Source organism: Callithrix jacchus, chromosome 12, assembly GCF_049354715.1.
Source record: "Callithrix jacchus isolate 240 chromosome 12, calJac240_pri, whole genome shotgun sequence".
NCBI lineage: Eukaryota > Metazoa > Chordata > Mammalia > Primates > Cebidae > Callithrix > Callithrix jacchus.
This window is the reverse complement of record NC_133513.1, coordinates 63,503,075-63,519,678: the sequence shown is the minus strand read 5'-3', so window position 1 is coordinate 63,519,678 and position 16,604 is coordinate 63,503,075. Positions and strand designations below refer to the sequence as shown.

The window sequence follows — 16,604 nt, the reverse complement described above, 5'->3', positions numbered from 1 at the left end:
CATAAAATGCAGTACTCTGTGCTTCCTTAATACCTTCCATTTCTCAGACTCACCTATTAAATTTTAAGTACCCGAAAGCTAATACTATAAGCCATTATCAGCTAATACCATAGGATACATTTGTTGATAAGTGGGAAAATGCCCAAAAAGAACTGGGTCACCACAGGTGCCTGGAGACAAAGTAGAAATGAAAGAAAATCAGTACAGGAGCGGTAAGGAGGTGCTCGGGGGAAATTGAATTGTAGGACACTCAGTTGATGTCCAGAGAGTGGAGAATTGGTTGGTATGGAAAAACCCCACACTTCTAGGGTCAGAAGTGTGGAGTGTATAGAAAAACAATTTTCTTTTTCTTTTTAATGGTGGCCAATGAAAACCAAAAGGAGATTACACCTGGAGTGACAGGGTTATGTGAGTTGCTCCCTACTTGCTCTCCACTGTCAACAACTCAGAAAGGGATTTTTCTGGCCATACTATCAAATGATCATTGCCCTTTCTATTCTTCCTCATAGCACTTATTACTAGTTGACATTGCAGTGTGTAGCTATTTTTATTTTTTACCATCTCATCAACACGAATGCACAAAGTCCTCTGGTGGTAGGCAGTTTGTCTTATTTACTCCTGTAAACCCAGCACAAAGAACAGTGGAAGAGTTTAATAAACACTCATTGAATAAGCAAATGAATTCTTCACTTACTTTTCTACCAGAAAAATGTTTTATTTTTATTAAGGATCTGTGGCAGTTGCTACTAGGGATTGAGTCAATTTTTGCTTGACTCACGATTTTGCCACATGGGGGCTCTGCTGTTAGCCAGAAGTGTGTCCTAAGCATTCCCCACATTCTTTTTTTTTTTTTTTTTTTTTAATTTTTTATTGGATTATAGGTTTTGGGGTACATGAGCAGAGCATGCAAGACAGTTGCGTAGGTACACACATGGCAGTGTGCTTTGCTTTTCTTCTCCCCTTCACCCACATTTGGCATTTCTCCCCAGGCTATCCCTCCCCACCTCCCCCTCCCACTGGCCCTCCCCTTTTCCCCCCAATAGACCCCAGTGTTTAGTACTCCCCTTTCTGTGTCCATGTGTTCTCATTTTTCATCACCCACCTATGAGTGAGAATATGCGGTGTTTCATTTTCTGTTCTTGTGTCAGTTTGCTGAGGATGATGTTTTCCAGATTCATCCATGTCCCTACAAACGACACGAACTCATCATTTCTGATTGCTGCATAATATTCCATGGTGTATATGTGCCACATTTTTCCAATCCAGTCTATTATCAATGGGCATTTGGGTTGATTCCATTTGACCCAGCAATCCCATTACTGGGTATATATCCAAAAGACTATAAATTGTTCTACTATAAGGACACATGTACACGAATGTTCATTGCAGCACTGTCTACAATAGCATTCCCCACATTCTTAAGGGAACTATTCAACTGAGGATGGCCACAGCTACCAAGTATTAACAGTACACAGAAGGATCCTCCAGTTTGCCATATAGGATGATATATTTTAGAGTAATATAAGGACCCACAGACTCCTGTTCTCTGCTACTTCATTGCAAACCATGAAGGGATTTTCATTTCTCAGAAGTTTAATATCTTTCAGATCTGGGCCCTAAAATAAAATTTTATTTATTTATTTTTTTTTGAGACAGAGTTTAGCTCTTGTTGCCCAGGCTGGTGTGCAATGGTGCGATCTTAGCTCTGCAACCTCCACCTCCAAGGTTCAAGCAATTCTCCTGCCTCAGTCTCCCAAGTAGCTGGGATTACAGGCATATGCCACCACTAATTTTGTATTTTTACAAAATTGTCTGGCTAATTTTGTATTTTTAGTAGAGATGGGGTTTCACCATGTTGGTCAGGCTGATCTCGAACTCCTGACCTCAGGTGATCCACCCACCTAGACCTCCCAAAGTGCTGGATTACAGGTGTGAGCCTCCATGCCCAGCCAAATTTTTTTTTTTAATCAGACATTGGTTCAGAAACAAAAATAAAACCAACCTATGGCATAGCTGCTTCTTTATCAAAATCAAGATTGTCTATTATCTTTCTCCTCCTGGGGACTGGAGAATTTAATTCCTAAAGCTGATGTAATTGCCAGGAAGTCATTTTTAAAAAACACCAGTCTATTCAGTTGAAACTATTATATACAGTGCTTTAAAAATACAATATGAGATTTTCTTCAAAAACTCTTGTTACATCAGAATATATGTGAAGTGGATATTGCGAAATTTTATTATACCATTTAAACAACACTGAGTTTACATTCAAAGCACAGTCATAGATGCAAAGTAAAACATCCAATATTAAGGTATAAATCTGGTTAAGAGATTTTTAAAGTCCCTCTAAAACTCTTTTTTCCACTGTGAGAAATTACAGGAAATTTAGGAATATACATAAAACTGTAAGTTTTACAGTGTGACTCTGGTGCCACATGTTCCTTCATGGAATTTGTTCTGAATGAAAAGCTAGAAAACTGATTCATCTCAGCTTAAATGACTACAAATGAATTTTGATTGCTGTCCTCTTGATAAGAATTTTCTGCGCCTCAGTTAGATGAATAACACTTCTACAGCAATACAAAAATTCGCAGATTTGTTTAGCAAATACCAACAACAAATAATTACTGCTTCTGATTAACGGCAAAAAGGCAATTGTGATGGGATGTGAAGAACAGAAATCCTGGTGATATGAATGTTAACCAACAAAGTTCTCAAACTTTCCATTTAATGCATTTGCTGAATTCTCCGATGGTATAAATATCACAAAGTAGAAGTACAACTTTGCTCTAAGCTCTAAGTCCTGTATTATTCAAAAGTTCTTCAAATCTTAAATTGCTACCCAAATTATTCTGATATTCTGCCCAAATTAGTGAATAGACTCTTGCTAAACATATACAGCTTGAAAACTGACTCTGTGCAGATTAAAGGATACAATGGGAAAACAAATGCAGAACATGGAACAAGCTATGGTCCAAATGACCTGGCATCCAACAAATAAATGGCATTACAAAATGAAAGAAACTTCAAATACATGAAAAACAAATGCAATGTATGGGCTCTTTCTAAGATCTTGATACAAACAAACCAACTTGAAGAACTTGTTAATTTCGTTAGGTTTAATAATGGTAGACAGTTAAAGTCTACTGCTTAGAAACGCATACTGAAATGTGTGTGTTTGTAGATAGACAGATATAGATAGACAGACAGATAGATAGATAGATAGATAGATAGATAGATAGATAGATAGATAATAAAGATATATGTTGAAGATTTGCTCTTAAAATACTCCATAAAGAAAAAAATTGCATATTGCACATATGTGGGAAGAGGTATAAGGATAGATGAAATAAAATTAGCAAAATAGTAATAATTGTTGGAGTTGACATTTATTATACTAGCCTCTCTACTTTTGTGTATGCTTTACATTTCTGACTGAAAAGAAGAAAAACAAGTATTTCCTTGATGTTGTATAGTCTTTTCAGCCTTCAGAAGTCTGCCACTGAAGGTTGTAGTGTTGGCTAGATTTCCATATTCCCATATTTACCTTAGGACTACCTTTGCAGGAAGTGACAGTGAGGAATGCAATAAAACCTGAGAATATGGATTGACACTGCAGCATAAATATATCTTCAGGTGAATGGGAGGAAGACATGTTGGATAACCTTGGAATGTTTCATTCATTAAATCTGCCTCTTGCCAGAAAGACACTGAGAGACCGTTTTAATGGTCAGACCTAGAATATTCTTTATTCATTTATCTAAGTCAGAGACATTCACTCATAACCATATGTGACCAGACAGGGTGTTTTTAATGGAACCCTTAAAGCAAGCAGATGGAAATCAAGGATATTTCAGAGAAGTGTTAATGCTCTGATGAAGATCTGGATATAATTACAAATGTAGACATGAATATGAGTATTCTAACTAACTTGAAATGAAGAAAATCATTTTCACAGCTGTAGGGAACTCTATATTGGCATTCTGACAACCCTGTTATGTTTTTGGGTCACAAACATCAAGCTCTTTACAAAAGTTAAATCAAATGTATCTATTGGTAAAAGCACTTATAAGCTAATATACAGAATATTGATGGTATAGGCTGTATAATATATGGTTGTGGTATTAAAATTAGTATAAAGGAAATACTGAGGCATATTTCCTATAATATTAGTAAATTCTGATATGCCCTTGGTCATGTTGATAACCCTTAATATATGTTCATGGTCACAGAACCTATACAGAATCAAAGGAAAATTAATTTTCTCACAGATATTCTGATTCCAGAAATATCTGTAACAATTTATAAATATTGTACATATACTTAAACATAAATTATGAAAACGATTCCTAAATGAAAACACTTAAAAGTGTGTAAGTCAGGTTTGATAAATCCCATTTTGCAGATGAGCAAACTGAGACCTTGAGAAGTTTGCCCAGAATCAGTTCCAAATTCTAAATGTCAACTGACATGTGAAATAAACAGTATATGGGTTGAGTCCAAATGTTTTCTTATCTAGTCTTTTGGGAGTTTTCTTTTGAGGTGGAATCTCACTCTATTGCTCAGGCTGGAGTGTAGTGGCACGATCTCAGCTCACCACAATCTCTGCCTTGTGGGTTCAAGCAATTCTCCTGCCTTAGCCTCCTGAAGAGCTGGGATTACAGGCACGCACCATGATGCCTGGCTAATTTTTGTATTTTTAGTAGAGAGGGGCTTTCACCATGTTGGTCAGGCTGGTCTTGAACTCCTGACCTCGTGATCTGCCCTCATGATCTGGCTTCCCAAAGTGCTGGGATTACAGGTATGAGGCAAGGCAGCCAGGTTCCTTACCTAGTCTCTATGTAATCTTCCATTTCAATTTTAATCAGATCTTTCGGCTGTATTGCCCTTCAAGGCCATATGCAAAGATGTTGCCTATGTCTAGGTCATCTGAATGGAAACCCATTTGTTATTGTTTGGGGGCTAATTTTGCAAATAATTTTATAACTTTCTGTTCAAAAAAAACCTTTAAAATATTTAAAAATATATCATGATGCTTTGAGGCTTAATATTAAGAAAATATTTTCAAGAATTAAAGTCTCGTGAAAGTAAATAAAAGTGAGAGCCAAATGCAGATTTAATTCAAATATGTTAAACTCTGCGTCTTGCTCCCAAAATTTGACCCATAAAAACAGTTACGGCTTAGCTATCCTTAGGGGTGCTTAGCCAATAAAAATGAGACATCTTTAATTTCCCTCTTTATTTCATACCACTTCCATTTCCTTAGAAAAGTTCTGTTGATTTTATTTAAAATATATCCAGAATTTAACCAATGCTCACCACTTCCATTGCTAACACCCTGGCCCAAGCACCATCATCTATCTCCTGGATTGATATGGTAGCCTCCTTACAGCATCCCCTCCTAAGAGTGATCATCTCAGTCAGTTTGTGCTGCTATAACAAAAATACTATATACTGGGTGGTTTAAGCAGTAAACATTTATTTCTCACAGTTCTAATGGCTAGGAAGTCCAAAATAAAGGTACCAGAAGACCCGATGTCAAAGAGAGCCTGATTTCTGGCTTCCTAATAGCTTCCTTCTCTTGTAGCAGAGAGAGAAAGAGAATAAGAAAGCTCTCTCATGTCTGTCTCTTCTTATCCTTATAATCCCACTGATCTGTCATGAGGGATCCAATACCATGACCTAATTATCTCATAAAGTCTCTATCTCCAAATATCAGCACATTGGGAATTGGGGTTTCAATATATGAATTCGGGGGAGGGTAAATGAAAACATTCAATCCATAGCAGTGATCCTTTTAATAGGTAATTTGATCATATATTAACTCTGCACAAACATCTTCAGTTAGCTCCCCATTTTCTCCATAATAAAGCCAGTATTCTTACGATGTCATCCAAAGGCCTTCCAGGACCTCCATCTCCAATTATTCAATCACTCGTTCTCCCCACTCTAGACTCATTGGCCTCCTTGCTGTTAACGGAACATATGATCTGCTTCCACGTTAGGCCTTTGCACTGGCTACTCCCCATATATCTGTTTAAGTCTATCAAGCTCATCTCCTTCAAGGTTTGCTCAGGCCAGTTTCTTAATGGCCCTAACCATCCAATTTAAAACTGCAACCCACCTCATACCTTGCACTCCCAATCTTCCTTATACTTTTCTTTTTTTCATAGTATGTATGATCTACTAATTCACTATATATTTTTTAAATTGTCTGTCTTACCCCTTTAGAATGTAATCTTCACAAGGGTACAGGCCTTTATTTTGCACACTTATGTATTCCCAATGTCTGGAACAGAATCTGGCACATAATGGGTATTCAAATTATGTATTTTTAAGATAAATAAAATATCTGAAGCCAACAACTGTTAAGATATCAGTACATCCTCTTTCAGTTATGAATTTCTAAGTTAATATCTGGCAATTCAGTTTCACATTGGAGGACTGAAATTTGGCAGTATTGCCAAACTGAGATTTGATTTATTAACCCAATTTAAACAAAATATGTTTAGCTATTTGAAGTACTATAAGCACAATAAAATAAAAAGTCTTTAGATATATGACACTATTTTTATAATTGTATAAATCATTAAGGCCTTAGATACATTGGGGATATTTAACTTGTCATAGTTTATGGTTGTTCTGTATGTAATATTAAGTGCAAAAGATGTTGCTAGTTGCTAAATACATAATGCAGTATAATTTTGCTTCTGCTGAAAGGCAAATCAGAAATAATCAGCTCACTATAGTCGACAACTAAAAGGAGAAAAAAACTTTTGAAAAGTATACAGGCAAATTACTAAAATCTTTTAGAATACATTTTCTTTTCTTTTTCGGGAACTACTCTATGTCTTTGCAGTAATTTCTGCAGTCTTAAATATCCAGCATGGCTTAGAATTATATTATTTTGTTTTGAATTTCTCAGCTAGACTTATGGATAATCTTCCCTCTTCAAACAATTTACTATCCTGAACCAGATCAGACCTGGTTGTGATGTTAACTTAAGGGCCGGTGCCAAGGTAGGGGCCATCCACAGTTCCTGGAGGCTGATCCAATGCAAGAGTGGCTACTGATTACGCTGAGAAAGAGATTGATGGTCAGTATTTTTTCCTTGGTGTTATTTTATTATGAACATTTTTCCTTGTCAATCAATATATTGCTATCAAAGCATTTTTATTGCAGCACAGCATTCCTATCATGTAGTTTTGTGTGTGGGGGGGGGTACATAGTAGGTGTATATATTTATGGGGTACATGAGATGTTTTGATATAGGCATGCAATGTGTAATAATTCAGTCAGGATAAATGAGGTATCCATGCCCTCAAGCATTTATCCTTTGTGAAACAAACAATCCAGTTAGGCTTTTAGTTATTGTTAAATGTACAATTAATTCATCATTGACTATAGTCACCCTGTTGTGCTAGCCAATACTAGGTCTTATTCATTCACTCTAATATTTTGAACCCTCAATTGTTAGTACTGAGTAAATATCAATTATACGATCCAAAGGGTAGGTGTTAAGTCAGAACTATGCAGTAAGAGAAGATCAGGAACGAAGATAACATAAAAATCTCTGAAAACTAAGAGCAACATGTGTAACACAGCAGAGAATAATATTCTCCATAAATGATCCAAGATTTTTCCCAGGAAAAGCAAAGTGAGAGCCCACGTTCTCGGTGGGTTCCTCCGTTCTGTCACTGGGCAGTGAAGCATCATGAATAAGAAGCACGAAGTTGATGGGTCCTTCACACTCCTAGCTCTTGGGCAAAACAGATGTCTCAGTAACTATCCACGGAGACCCAGGGAGAGTGAGGAGAAGTATCAGAGCCTTTCAAGCAGCAGAGGTATGAGAGAGTAGTTATAAATATAATTCCTGTTTTTGAGAGATACAAGTTGTCAAGCCCATTTGGGATGTTAAACGATAAAGGTTCAGTATTACCCTTCTGTACTAAGCAAAGGGGAATAGTCAAAAGCATATTTACTGTTCTCATGAAATTTGTAGTTTAACCATGAAGATAAGAGATATCTCAGTGAAAAGTAAAGATCACTTGCTGATCAACTAAGTTTTCTCACCTTCTAGTTTTTGTCTTTATAGATACATCCTTTAAGAATACTTTCTCCAAAACTGTTTCCAGTCTCACTAACTTAGGAAATTTGCAGGACTCAATCCCAAGTACAAATCTCCAACATTACATAATCAGTTATACTGTATCCATTGTACTTGTGATTCCTGTAAAAATATATTTTTCCAATAAATATTTATTGCATATCTGCATGTACCAAGTGCTATTGTAGATATTAGAAAAAAGAAATACGGTGGCTCACGCCTGAAATCCCAGCACTTTGGGAGGCCGAGGCGGCGGATAATGAGGTCAACAGATCGAGACCATCCTGGTCAACATGGTGAAACCCCGTCTTTACCCCGTCTCTACTAAAAATACAAAAAATTAGCTGGGCACGGTGGCGTGTGCCTATAATCCCAGCTACTCAGGAGGCTGAGGCAGGAGAATTGCCTGAACCCAGGAGGCGGAGGTTGCGGTGAGCCGAGATCGCGCCATTGCACTCCAGCCTGGGTAACGAGCAAAAACTCCGTCTCAAAAAAAAAAAAAAGAAAGAAAAAAAGAAAAAAGGAAGTAGATAAAACATTGCCACTGTCCTCATGGAACTTACATCTCAGTATTGAAAGTCTGCATATTCTCTCTTCCTACTAGGAGAAAACATTATTTTTAATCATTCCTTCACAGTGAGTTTCTTAGCCTTATTTCATCAGAGACTATTGAAAAGCACACACTCTTCCATCCCCCACCAGGACGAGAATCCTGGGAAAGGGATTGGGAAATCTATCTTTTTAAGAAACTCACTGGGGGTTTCATATGCATTCACAGATTCAATAATTCCGGGGGGAAACACTGCCCTATGAAGAGCATACTGTCCAAGGAATTGGTAATATCCATTGTACTTCATCTGTAGGACCCCTTTTGATTGTCATTACTAATCTTTACCAAAAATCTCACCCTTGGAGAATGTGAAAGCTCTCTATGGTTTTCCACAGCCAATTCACCTAACAAAAAATAACAAGGCAAACTTGTTCAAGAATACCATTATTTTTAAATAAAATGCCTCTACATGGCAGATGTTACTATGTTCTGCTTTGGGAATGAAAATAACCAAACGTCAATTACTAGTTATGGTCCATAGGACCACAAGATTTATTTCAAAGATAAAGTTCAGATGATGAACATAAAGAAAATTGTCTCATCAAAGAAGGTAAGACTGAGTGAATCCACCATGTACAATATTGCAAAACGCTCACTAAAGTTGTTTTTTGTGAGTTCATGACAGTATAGTCAATATTCAGTATGTAATCCTAGCAAGTATAAAGTTAATATTATCTGAATATGTACAACACACTATTCTAAGTAACATGCAGATATTAAAATGACTTAATTCTCAAAACATGAAGTGAGTTTTTGTTTTTATGACCATTTTACAGATGAGAAAACTGAGGCATAGAGAAAGTAAATAAGCCACTTAAGGTAACATAGCTGGTAGATTGCAACCAGGGGTTGCAATCTATGGTGCCAAAAATCTATGCTCTTAATCACTGAACTGCCCTGTCTTAGTTTTTATGCTTCTTTAGGAGCCTCAGACCAAAAGAAGTTTAGTTAATTCTAATAGAACAAGCAAGAATTTGTTGATTACAGCTTCCCCGCCCCAATCCTTTAAGTGGCGTCATTGTCATCAATTTATTTTAAAAATGAAGGTAACAATGCTATTGAATAGGATTGCCTAGTGGTTAGCGGTCCAACAAAAGAGTGACTTGCTTCTGAAGCTCAGCTCTGCCCTGCCATTCACTTGCTGTATGACCTTGAGAAAGTTACCTCTCCAAGTCTGTTTCTTCATCTTTAAAATAGAGATTATAATAGGACCTACATCATACTATTGTTTAAAGATTAAAAAAAAAAGGTAGCCCATTTACAGCACTTACAAAGTGCCCCATAAATATTATTAGTGTAATAAACAGCAGTAACATCAATAAACTATGAACCAAATGATCTCTTGATTCGTATACTAACACTAAAAATGGTTTATTTCCCTTCTAATTAAAAGAAACTTACAACAACCAAAACAAGAAACCAAACCATAGCCATAAAACCAATTATATCTTCTGTGAGAACACTGGAGGTACTACTGGATACATTAATTCATTTATCATCAGTCATCTCCTCAATTCCAAAATATTTGTGTTCTAGCATCCTAAGACACCTTGCATAATATAATCACTGTGACTCTAAGAGGTCAAATGGGCAGGCAGTTAATGCTTCTCTGTGAAAAGCTCAATAATTCATTTTATAAATTTCCGTTTAAAGCCTACCTTGAGGTTAAGAAAAATTGACGTTCGGTCTATGAACTTAATGTCAAGCTCCAGAAAAACTCTGGGCAGCACATGTTTAGCAATTAAGTGGACACAGACAATAAAGACGTTGCCAAATTGTAAAACAAGACTTGGAAATCACAGAAAATGTTGCTAGTTATTGATTGCTGTGACCATTCAGTTCCTACTGAGCCACCCAAAAGAATCATTCATTTTCCAGCAGAGAGCCTGCTCATTTGCAAGATAAAAGAGAGACATTTCTGCACATGCCCATAATGTTCTTCACCACTGGGGGCAGCTTTACATAAGACTGCATTCACTGAAACCAAAGCAACAGTCCGAGCAGCTTTCAGAATGACAGTCTGCAGAAGTGAGCTGAGCGTGTGCGCGGTACGGGGCTCTCCTGCCTTCTGGGCTCCAACGCAGCTCTGTGGCTGAACTGGGTGCTCACCACGGGAACTGCTGGGCGATGGAATACAGATGTGGCAGCTCAGGTAGCCCCACATTGCCTGGAGGAATATATCATGTTTTTCGTTAAGAAGAAATTGTAGGAGCCAGTTTTTTTTTAACCGCCCCCCGCCACCCCCAAAAAACTGTAAAGATGCAAAAACGTAATATCCATGAAGATCCTATTACCTAGGAAGATTTTGATGTTTTGCTGTGAATGCGGTGTTGGGATTTATTTGTTCTTGGAGTGTTCTGCGTGGCTGGCAAAGAATAATGTTCCAAAATCGGTCCATCTCCCGAGGGGTCCAATTTTTCTTCCTGGGTGTCAGCGAGCCCTGACTCACTACAGTGCAGCTGACAGGGGCTGTCATGCAAGTGGCCCCTAAGCCAAAGCAAAAGACCTAAGGACGACCTTTGAACAATACAAAGGATGGGTATGTTTTGTCATTTTTCTTCTTTCCTTCTTAAAAACAAAAAACAAAAAACCTCTAGTCTGTTTAATAAATCTGCCTTAATTATGTTAGAGATTACCTTGCTCTGCTCTAAGACTATGAATTTATTTGCTTAGTGGACACGTTTCCGTGTTTAACTATTTAAAAAAAAAAACAAAGCACTAAAGACAGTTCTCTTTAATTACAAAGAGATTATATGTGATGTTAAACATTATCTAGATTTAAATTTTAAAAAATGAAAAATACATGCCTATTTTTGCTTGATTAAAGATTAATTCTTTTTTGGGGGGATAACTTTTCTAAGTTGTTTTTATTTCCAGGTTTCAATGTAATTAGGCTACTGAGCGGATCAGCTGTAGCACTGGTTATAGCCCCCACTGTCTTACTGACAATGCTTTCTTCTGCCGAACGAGGATGCCCTAAGGGCTGTAGGTGTGAAGGCAAAATGGTATATTGTGAATCTCAGAAATTACAGGAGATACCCTCAAGTATATCTGCTGGTTGCTTAGGTCTGTCCCTTCGCTATAACAGCCTTCAAAAACTTAAGTATAATCAATTTAAAGGGCTCAACCAGCTCACCTGGCTATACCTTGACCATAACCATATCAGCAATATTGACGAAAATGCTTTTAATGGAATACGCAGACTCAAAGAGCTGATTCTTAGTTCCAATAGAATCTCCTATTTTCTTAACAATACCTTCAGACCGGTGACAAATTTACGGAACTTGGATCTGTCCTATAATCAGCTGCATTCTCTGGGATCTGAACAGTTTCGGGGCTTGAGGAAGCTGCTGAGTTTACATTTACGGTCTAACTCCCTGAGAACCATCCCTGTGCGAATATTCCAAGACTGCCGCAACCTGGAACTTTTGGACCTGGGATATAACCGGATCCGAAGTTTAGCCAGGAATGTCTTTGCTGGCATGATCAGACTCAAAGAACTTCACCTGGAGCACAATCAATTTTCCAAGCTCAACCTGGCCCTTTTTCCAAGGTTGGTGAGCCTTCAGAACCTTTACTTGCAGTGGAATAAAATCAGTGTCATAGGACAGACCATGTCCTGGACCTGGAGCTCATTACAAAGGCTTGATTTATCAGGCAATGAGATCGAAGCTTTCAGTGGACCCAGTGTTTTCCAATGTGTCCCGAATCTGCAGCGCCTCAACCTGGATTCCAACAAGCTCACATTTATTGGTCAAGAGATTTTGGATTCTTGGATATCCCTCAATGACATCAGTCTTGCTGGGAATATATGGGAATGCAGCCGAAACATTTGCTCCCTTGTAAACTGGCTGAAAAGTTTTAAAGGTCTAAGGGAGAATACAATTATCTGTGCCAGTCCCAAAGAGCTGCAAGGAGTAAATGTGATCGATGCAGTGAAGAACTACAGCATCTGTGGCAAAAGTACTACAGAGAGGTTTGATCTGGCCAGGGCTCTCCCAAAGCCAACGTTTAAGCCTAAGCTCCCCAGGCCGAAGCATGAGAGCAAACCCCCTTTGCCCCCGACGGTGGGAGCCACAGAGCCCGGCCCAGAGACCGATGCTGACGCCGAGCACATCTCTTTCCATAAAATCATCGCGGGGAGCGTGGCGCTTTTCCTGTCCGTGCTTGTCATCCTGCTGGTTATCTACGTGTCATGGAAGCGGTACCCTGCGAGCATGAAGCAGCTGCAGCAGCGCTCCCTCATGCGAAGGCACAGGAAAAAGAAAAGACAGTCCCTAAAGCAAATGACTCCCAGCACCCAGGAATTTTACGTAGATTACAAACCCACCAACACGGAGACCAGCGAGATGCTGCTGAATGGGACGGGACCCTGCACCTATAGCAAATCAGGCTCCAGGGAGTGTGAGGTATGAACCATTGTGATAAAAAGCGCTCTTAAACGCTGAGAAATAAGTGGTGCTTTATTGAACTCTGGTGACTATAAAGGGAACGCGATGCCCCCCTCCCCTTCCCTCTCACTTTGCTGGCAAGGTCCTTCTCTGTCCGTTTTAGTGCATTCATAATACTGGTCATTTTCTTCTCATACATAATCAACCCATTGAAATTTAAATACCACAGTCAATGTGAAGCTTGAACTCTGGTTTAATATAATGCCTATTGTATAAGACCCTTTACTGATTCCATTAATGTCCTATTTGTTTTAAGATAAAACTTCTTTCATAAGTAATCCCCCACATCTGCTGTTCCACTCCTGGTGGGACCAAATCTACAGTTATAGGAGGTTTGCAGCTCACTGGCAAATCAAAAAAAGAGGTGAATGATCCCAGGTGCTCAGAGCTTTAGCTGAATCTTGGAGATGACTCAGTTATGCGAACATTTTAAAGACAGGCAGAGCCTTTACACCAATGCCTGACTTAAAAAAGAAAACTGCAAGAAACTATCAAAAGATGGTGCTACGTTAAAGCAGCACCCTGAGCAGTTTCCAGGGGTGTCTGAATTACAGTAAGGCAAGCACAGGGACAAAGTGATGAAGGGTTAAAATACTGCAAGTAGACAACTGCAGAGTGTGAGATGATAAAACTGTAAAGTTTTCGACTCCAAGCTTTGTCTCTGAAACCCATCCTTGTAAAATCAGACTCAAGGTTTCACTGTCAATTTCTTCTAGCCTGTATGTTTCATAAATAAATAAATGAAATAACATTTAGAAGCCAGATTTCTCACCACTCCTCACGTTAGAGAGTTTTTAGATAAGGTTTATGAATGGGAAAGCAGCTTTCTACAGGCATGTGGTTGAGAGCTTACCAGAAATTCTCTTTCCAGTTTCTTCAAAGATCCTAATGTAGTTAGCAAAATCATGAGCCCGGTCCTGTTCTGTTTAGGATTTGTCAGGCTGCCCTGTTGTGGTCCATTACATGTCCTGCACACACCAATCCCCTAATGACAGACATTTCATTCAGATGTGTAAAGAGAACTGATTCCAAGACATGCTTTCCACCCACGGCCTCACTGGAAAGGATGACTTTGATAACACCTTAATAAATGTATAAAATAAATCTTAGAGGAAAAAAGACCAATACTATGACAGTTCCCTGTTGCTTTTCTATTGCTGACATTACAGTGTCCCTGTGTTCATCTGTATTGTGAACTCATCCATCAGTACAATTCTGCACAGATCCTGTTGGCAGTCTGCAAACTGCATGCACGTTTTTGTCATTGGTGAAAGTTTATTGACTGCAGCACGAATATCCTAGCCTCTGTATTTGAGTAACTTGAACCACAGTCCATTAAGGTTTTAGAAAGATATTTTTAGTTTGTATTCTCTTTCAGCCTCCAAAATGAACAGTTCTATTATAGAAGCAAATACCAGGAATTGCAACATTGAGGCTGTTCATTTAATTTGGCTTGCCTACATCTTTAACCATGTCCCTGTTCTCTCAAAACAGAATCACTGCAGCAAAGAAGAATAAGTGAACAGCTATTTTTACTAATTTTCTTTATTGTTTGGAGGTTTTTCATATGCTGAAAGGAAAAATCTAGGCAAGTCATCATGAAATAAAATTTTAAGGATGCCAAATTACTAAAATCACACTTTTATAAGCAAAAAGAAAAATAAACATTTAAAGTAGATTTCTCAAGGTACTTTGATATTGATTAAATCTTACAATAGATGCCACTTCAGAAAAACATTGTAGCTACGGTGTTTACCCATGAATAATTGTTGAATATACATTTATTAATGACAAAAAGTCACATATTTTCAATTAATTAATAATGCAGATACTTCCTTACAGCTTATTGAATCACTGAGCTTACTGTGATGTTTTTTACTGAAGTCGTAATTTTACATTTTTTCATAAACTATCAGTAAATACATATTCCATCTTAAAAAGAAATTTTCTTGGCTAGCCTCATTTTTATCTGTACTAAAGATGTTTGTATTAATGAAATGCAGTCTTAAAGTGAAAAAGCCCATTTCTATTCTTTGACTGAACCTTCTGCCTTACCTGTGATGGATACCAATTATATTCAGGCACGATATACTTATATTTTTAAATTATTGCAAATTCTCAATGCTGTGGTACTAGTAGTATATATAAAATATGGTTACTATATTGAAAAGTATTTCTAAAATTCAAAGCTACTTGACATATAAAATATGACATAAGACTAAATGAATGACCAATATTTTGAAAGCTGGTCACTTTTTAATGACTAACTTTACTTATTCACATAGTAATAGATAAGAACCAAAATAAAATCCCTTAGGTGGTAAAACTCATTTTGATTTGGGACAGGAAATTATGGGGAAAAAGTTCTTTCTTCCTCCTTACTCTTTGAAAATGAAGCTTCTCTAGTTCTCAGTATCTTCTGAGCATACATATATAATTCTTATAGATTACACAATAACTAGTTTACCACTGTAAATTTTAAAAAGCCAACTGGCAAACAGTCTCCTGCTCAAAAGTTGTTGCCTCATCTCCATCCCATGGAACTTTCTGGACTACATACCATAAATCTATTTGTATTAATATTTTAAGCTCTTGCATATTAGAGAAATGTGATCTATATTTATTTTTCTAGTGCATATTTACATTAAAATATTGGACTTCCCTCAAAGGTGACGACAGTTTCAAAAAAAAAAAAAAAACCCAGCCTGACCTGTTGAACTATACAACAGAACACAGAATACTTTGCTTTACCAAAACAGAGAAGAAATGGAATTTAGTCTAGAAACTGCATGTGGGTTTTTTCCATTTTTATTAACCTTAGTACACATAGTGCTACCACAACATGAATAATCCCAGAGCCACAGTCTTGTAAGCAATGCTTATGTAAGATGTACTCCATTTAAATGAGTTTGTATTTTCTAAGGATGTTGACATTACATCTTTTCAAAGAATTTAAACCATTTTTTACTTGATTTGGTGAGTGAACTACCTAAGTAGGCAGGCAATAAATTGTCTATCTATGTAGCAGCAGTGACCTCCAGTGGCTGGATAGACTAATCACAGCTATTCAAACACGTTTTAGCTTTTTATCCTGAATCCTTATGTAAACGTGGTTTACAACATATATTTTTTTGACTAGTATATTAGATTCGAATTTTATTTAGTTTGTTTCCCTGGGAAATATAATTATAATATAATTTTTGAACGTTATACTTTTCATGTTGACTTTTTTTTAGTAATGCTGGAACAGAGGCGATAGAACTGGTACTGAAGGCTAGAAATAAGCATCCAAAGATGCAAAGCGAGTAATTATGCAATAAGAATAGATAAGAAATATTTTAAAGTGCATATACTGATCGATGCTGGCTAAACATTTTGATATTTTTATTAAGTGGGTTAATATTTTTCATCAGCAAATACTAACGTGTAATTTAGG

General features: G+C 37.3%; 2 protein-coding genes across 8 annotated transcripts in view; one reads left to right on the top strand and one right to left on the bottom strand.

The window, feature by feature from the left end:
• The window catches only part of CTNNA3 (catenin alpha 3), a 1,887,341-nt gene that overhangs the window by 1,022,377 nt on the left and 848,360 nt on the right, over positions 1 to 16,604 (bottom strand). The gene's annotated exons all lie outside the window — the stretch shown is intronic.
• LRRTM3 (leucine rich repeat transmembrane neuronal 3) overlaps positions 10,708 to 16,604 on the top strand; it is a 189,135-nt gene continuing 183,238 nt past the window's right edge. For all 3 annotated transcript variants that reach the window (XR_013524952.1, XM_002756315.6, XM_054242333.2), the window contains exons 1-2: positions 10,708 to 11,256; positions 11,595 to 13,126. Coding sequence is in view for 2 of the 3 variants with exons in the window: in XM_002756315.6 (XP_002756361.1) it covers positions 11,253 to 11,256; positions 11,595 to 13,126 (1,536 nt within the window). In the remaining variant the exon portion in view is untranslated. The remainder of the gene's footprint in view (positions 11,257 to 11,594; positions 13,127 to 16,604) is intronic.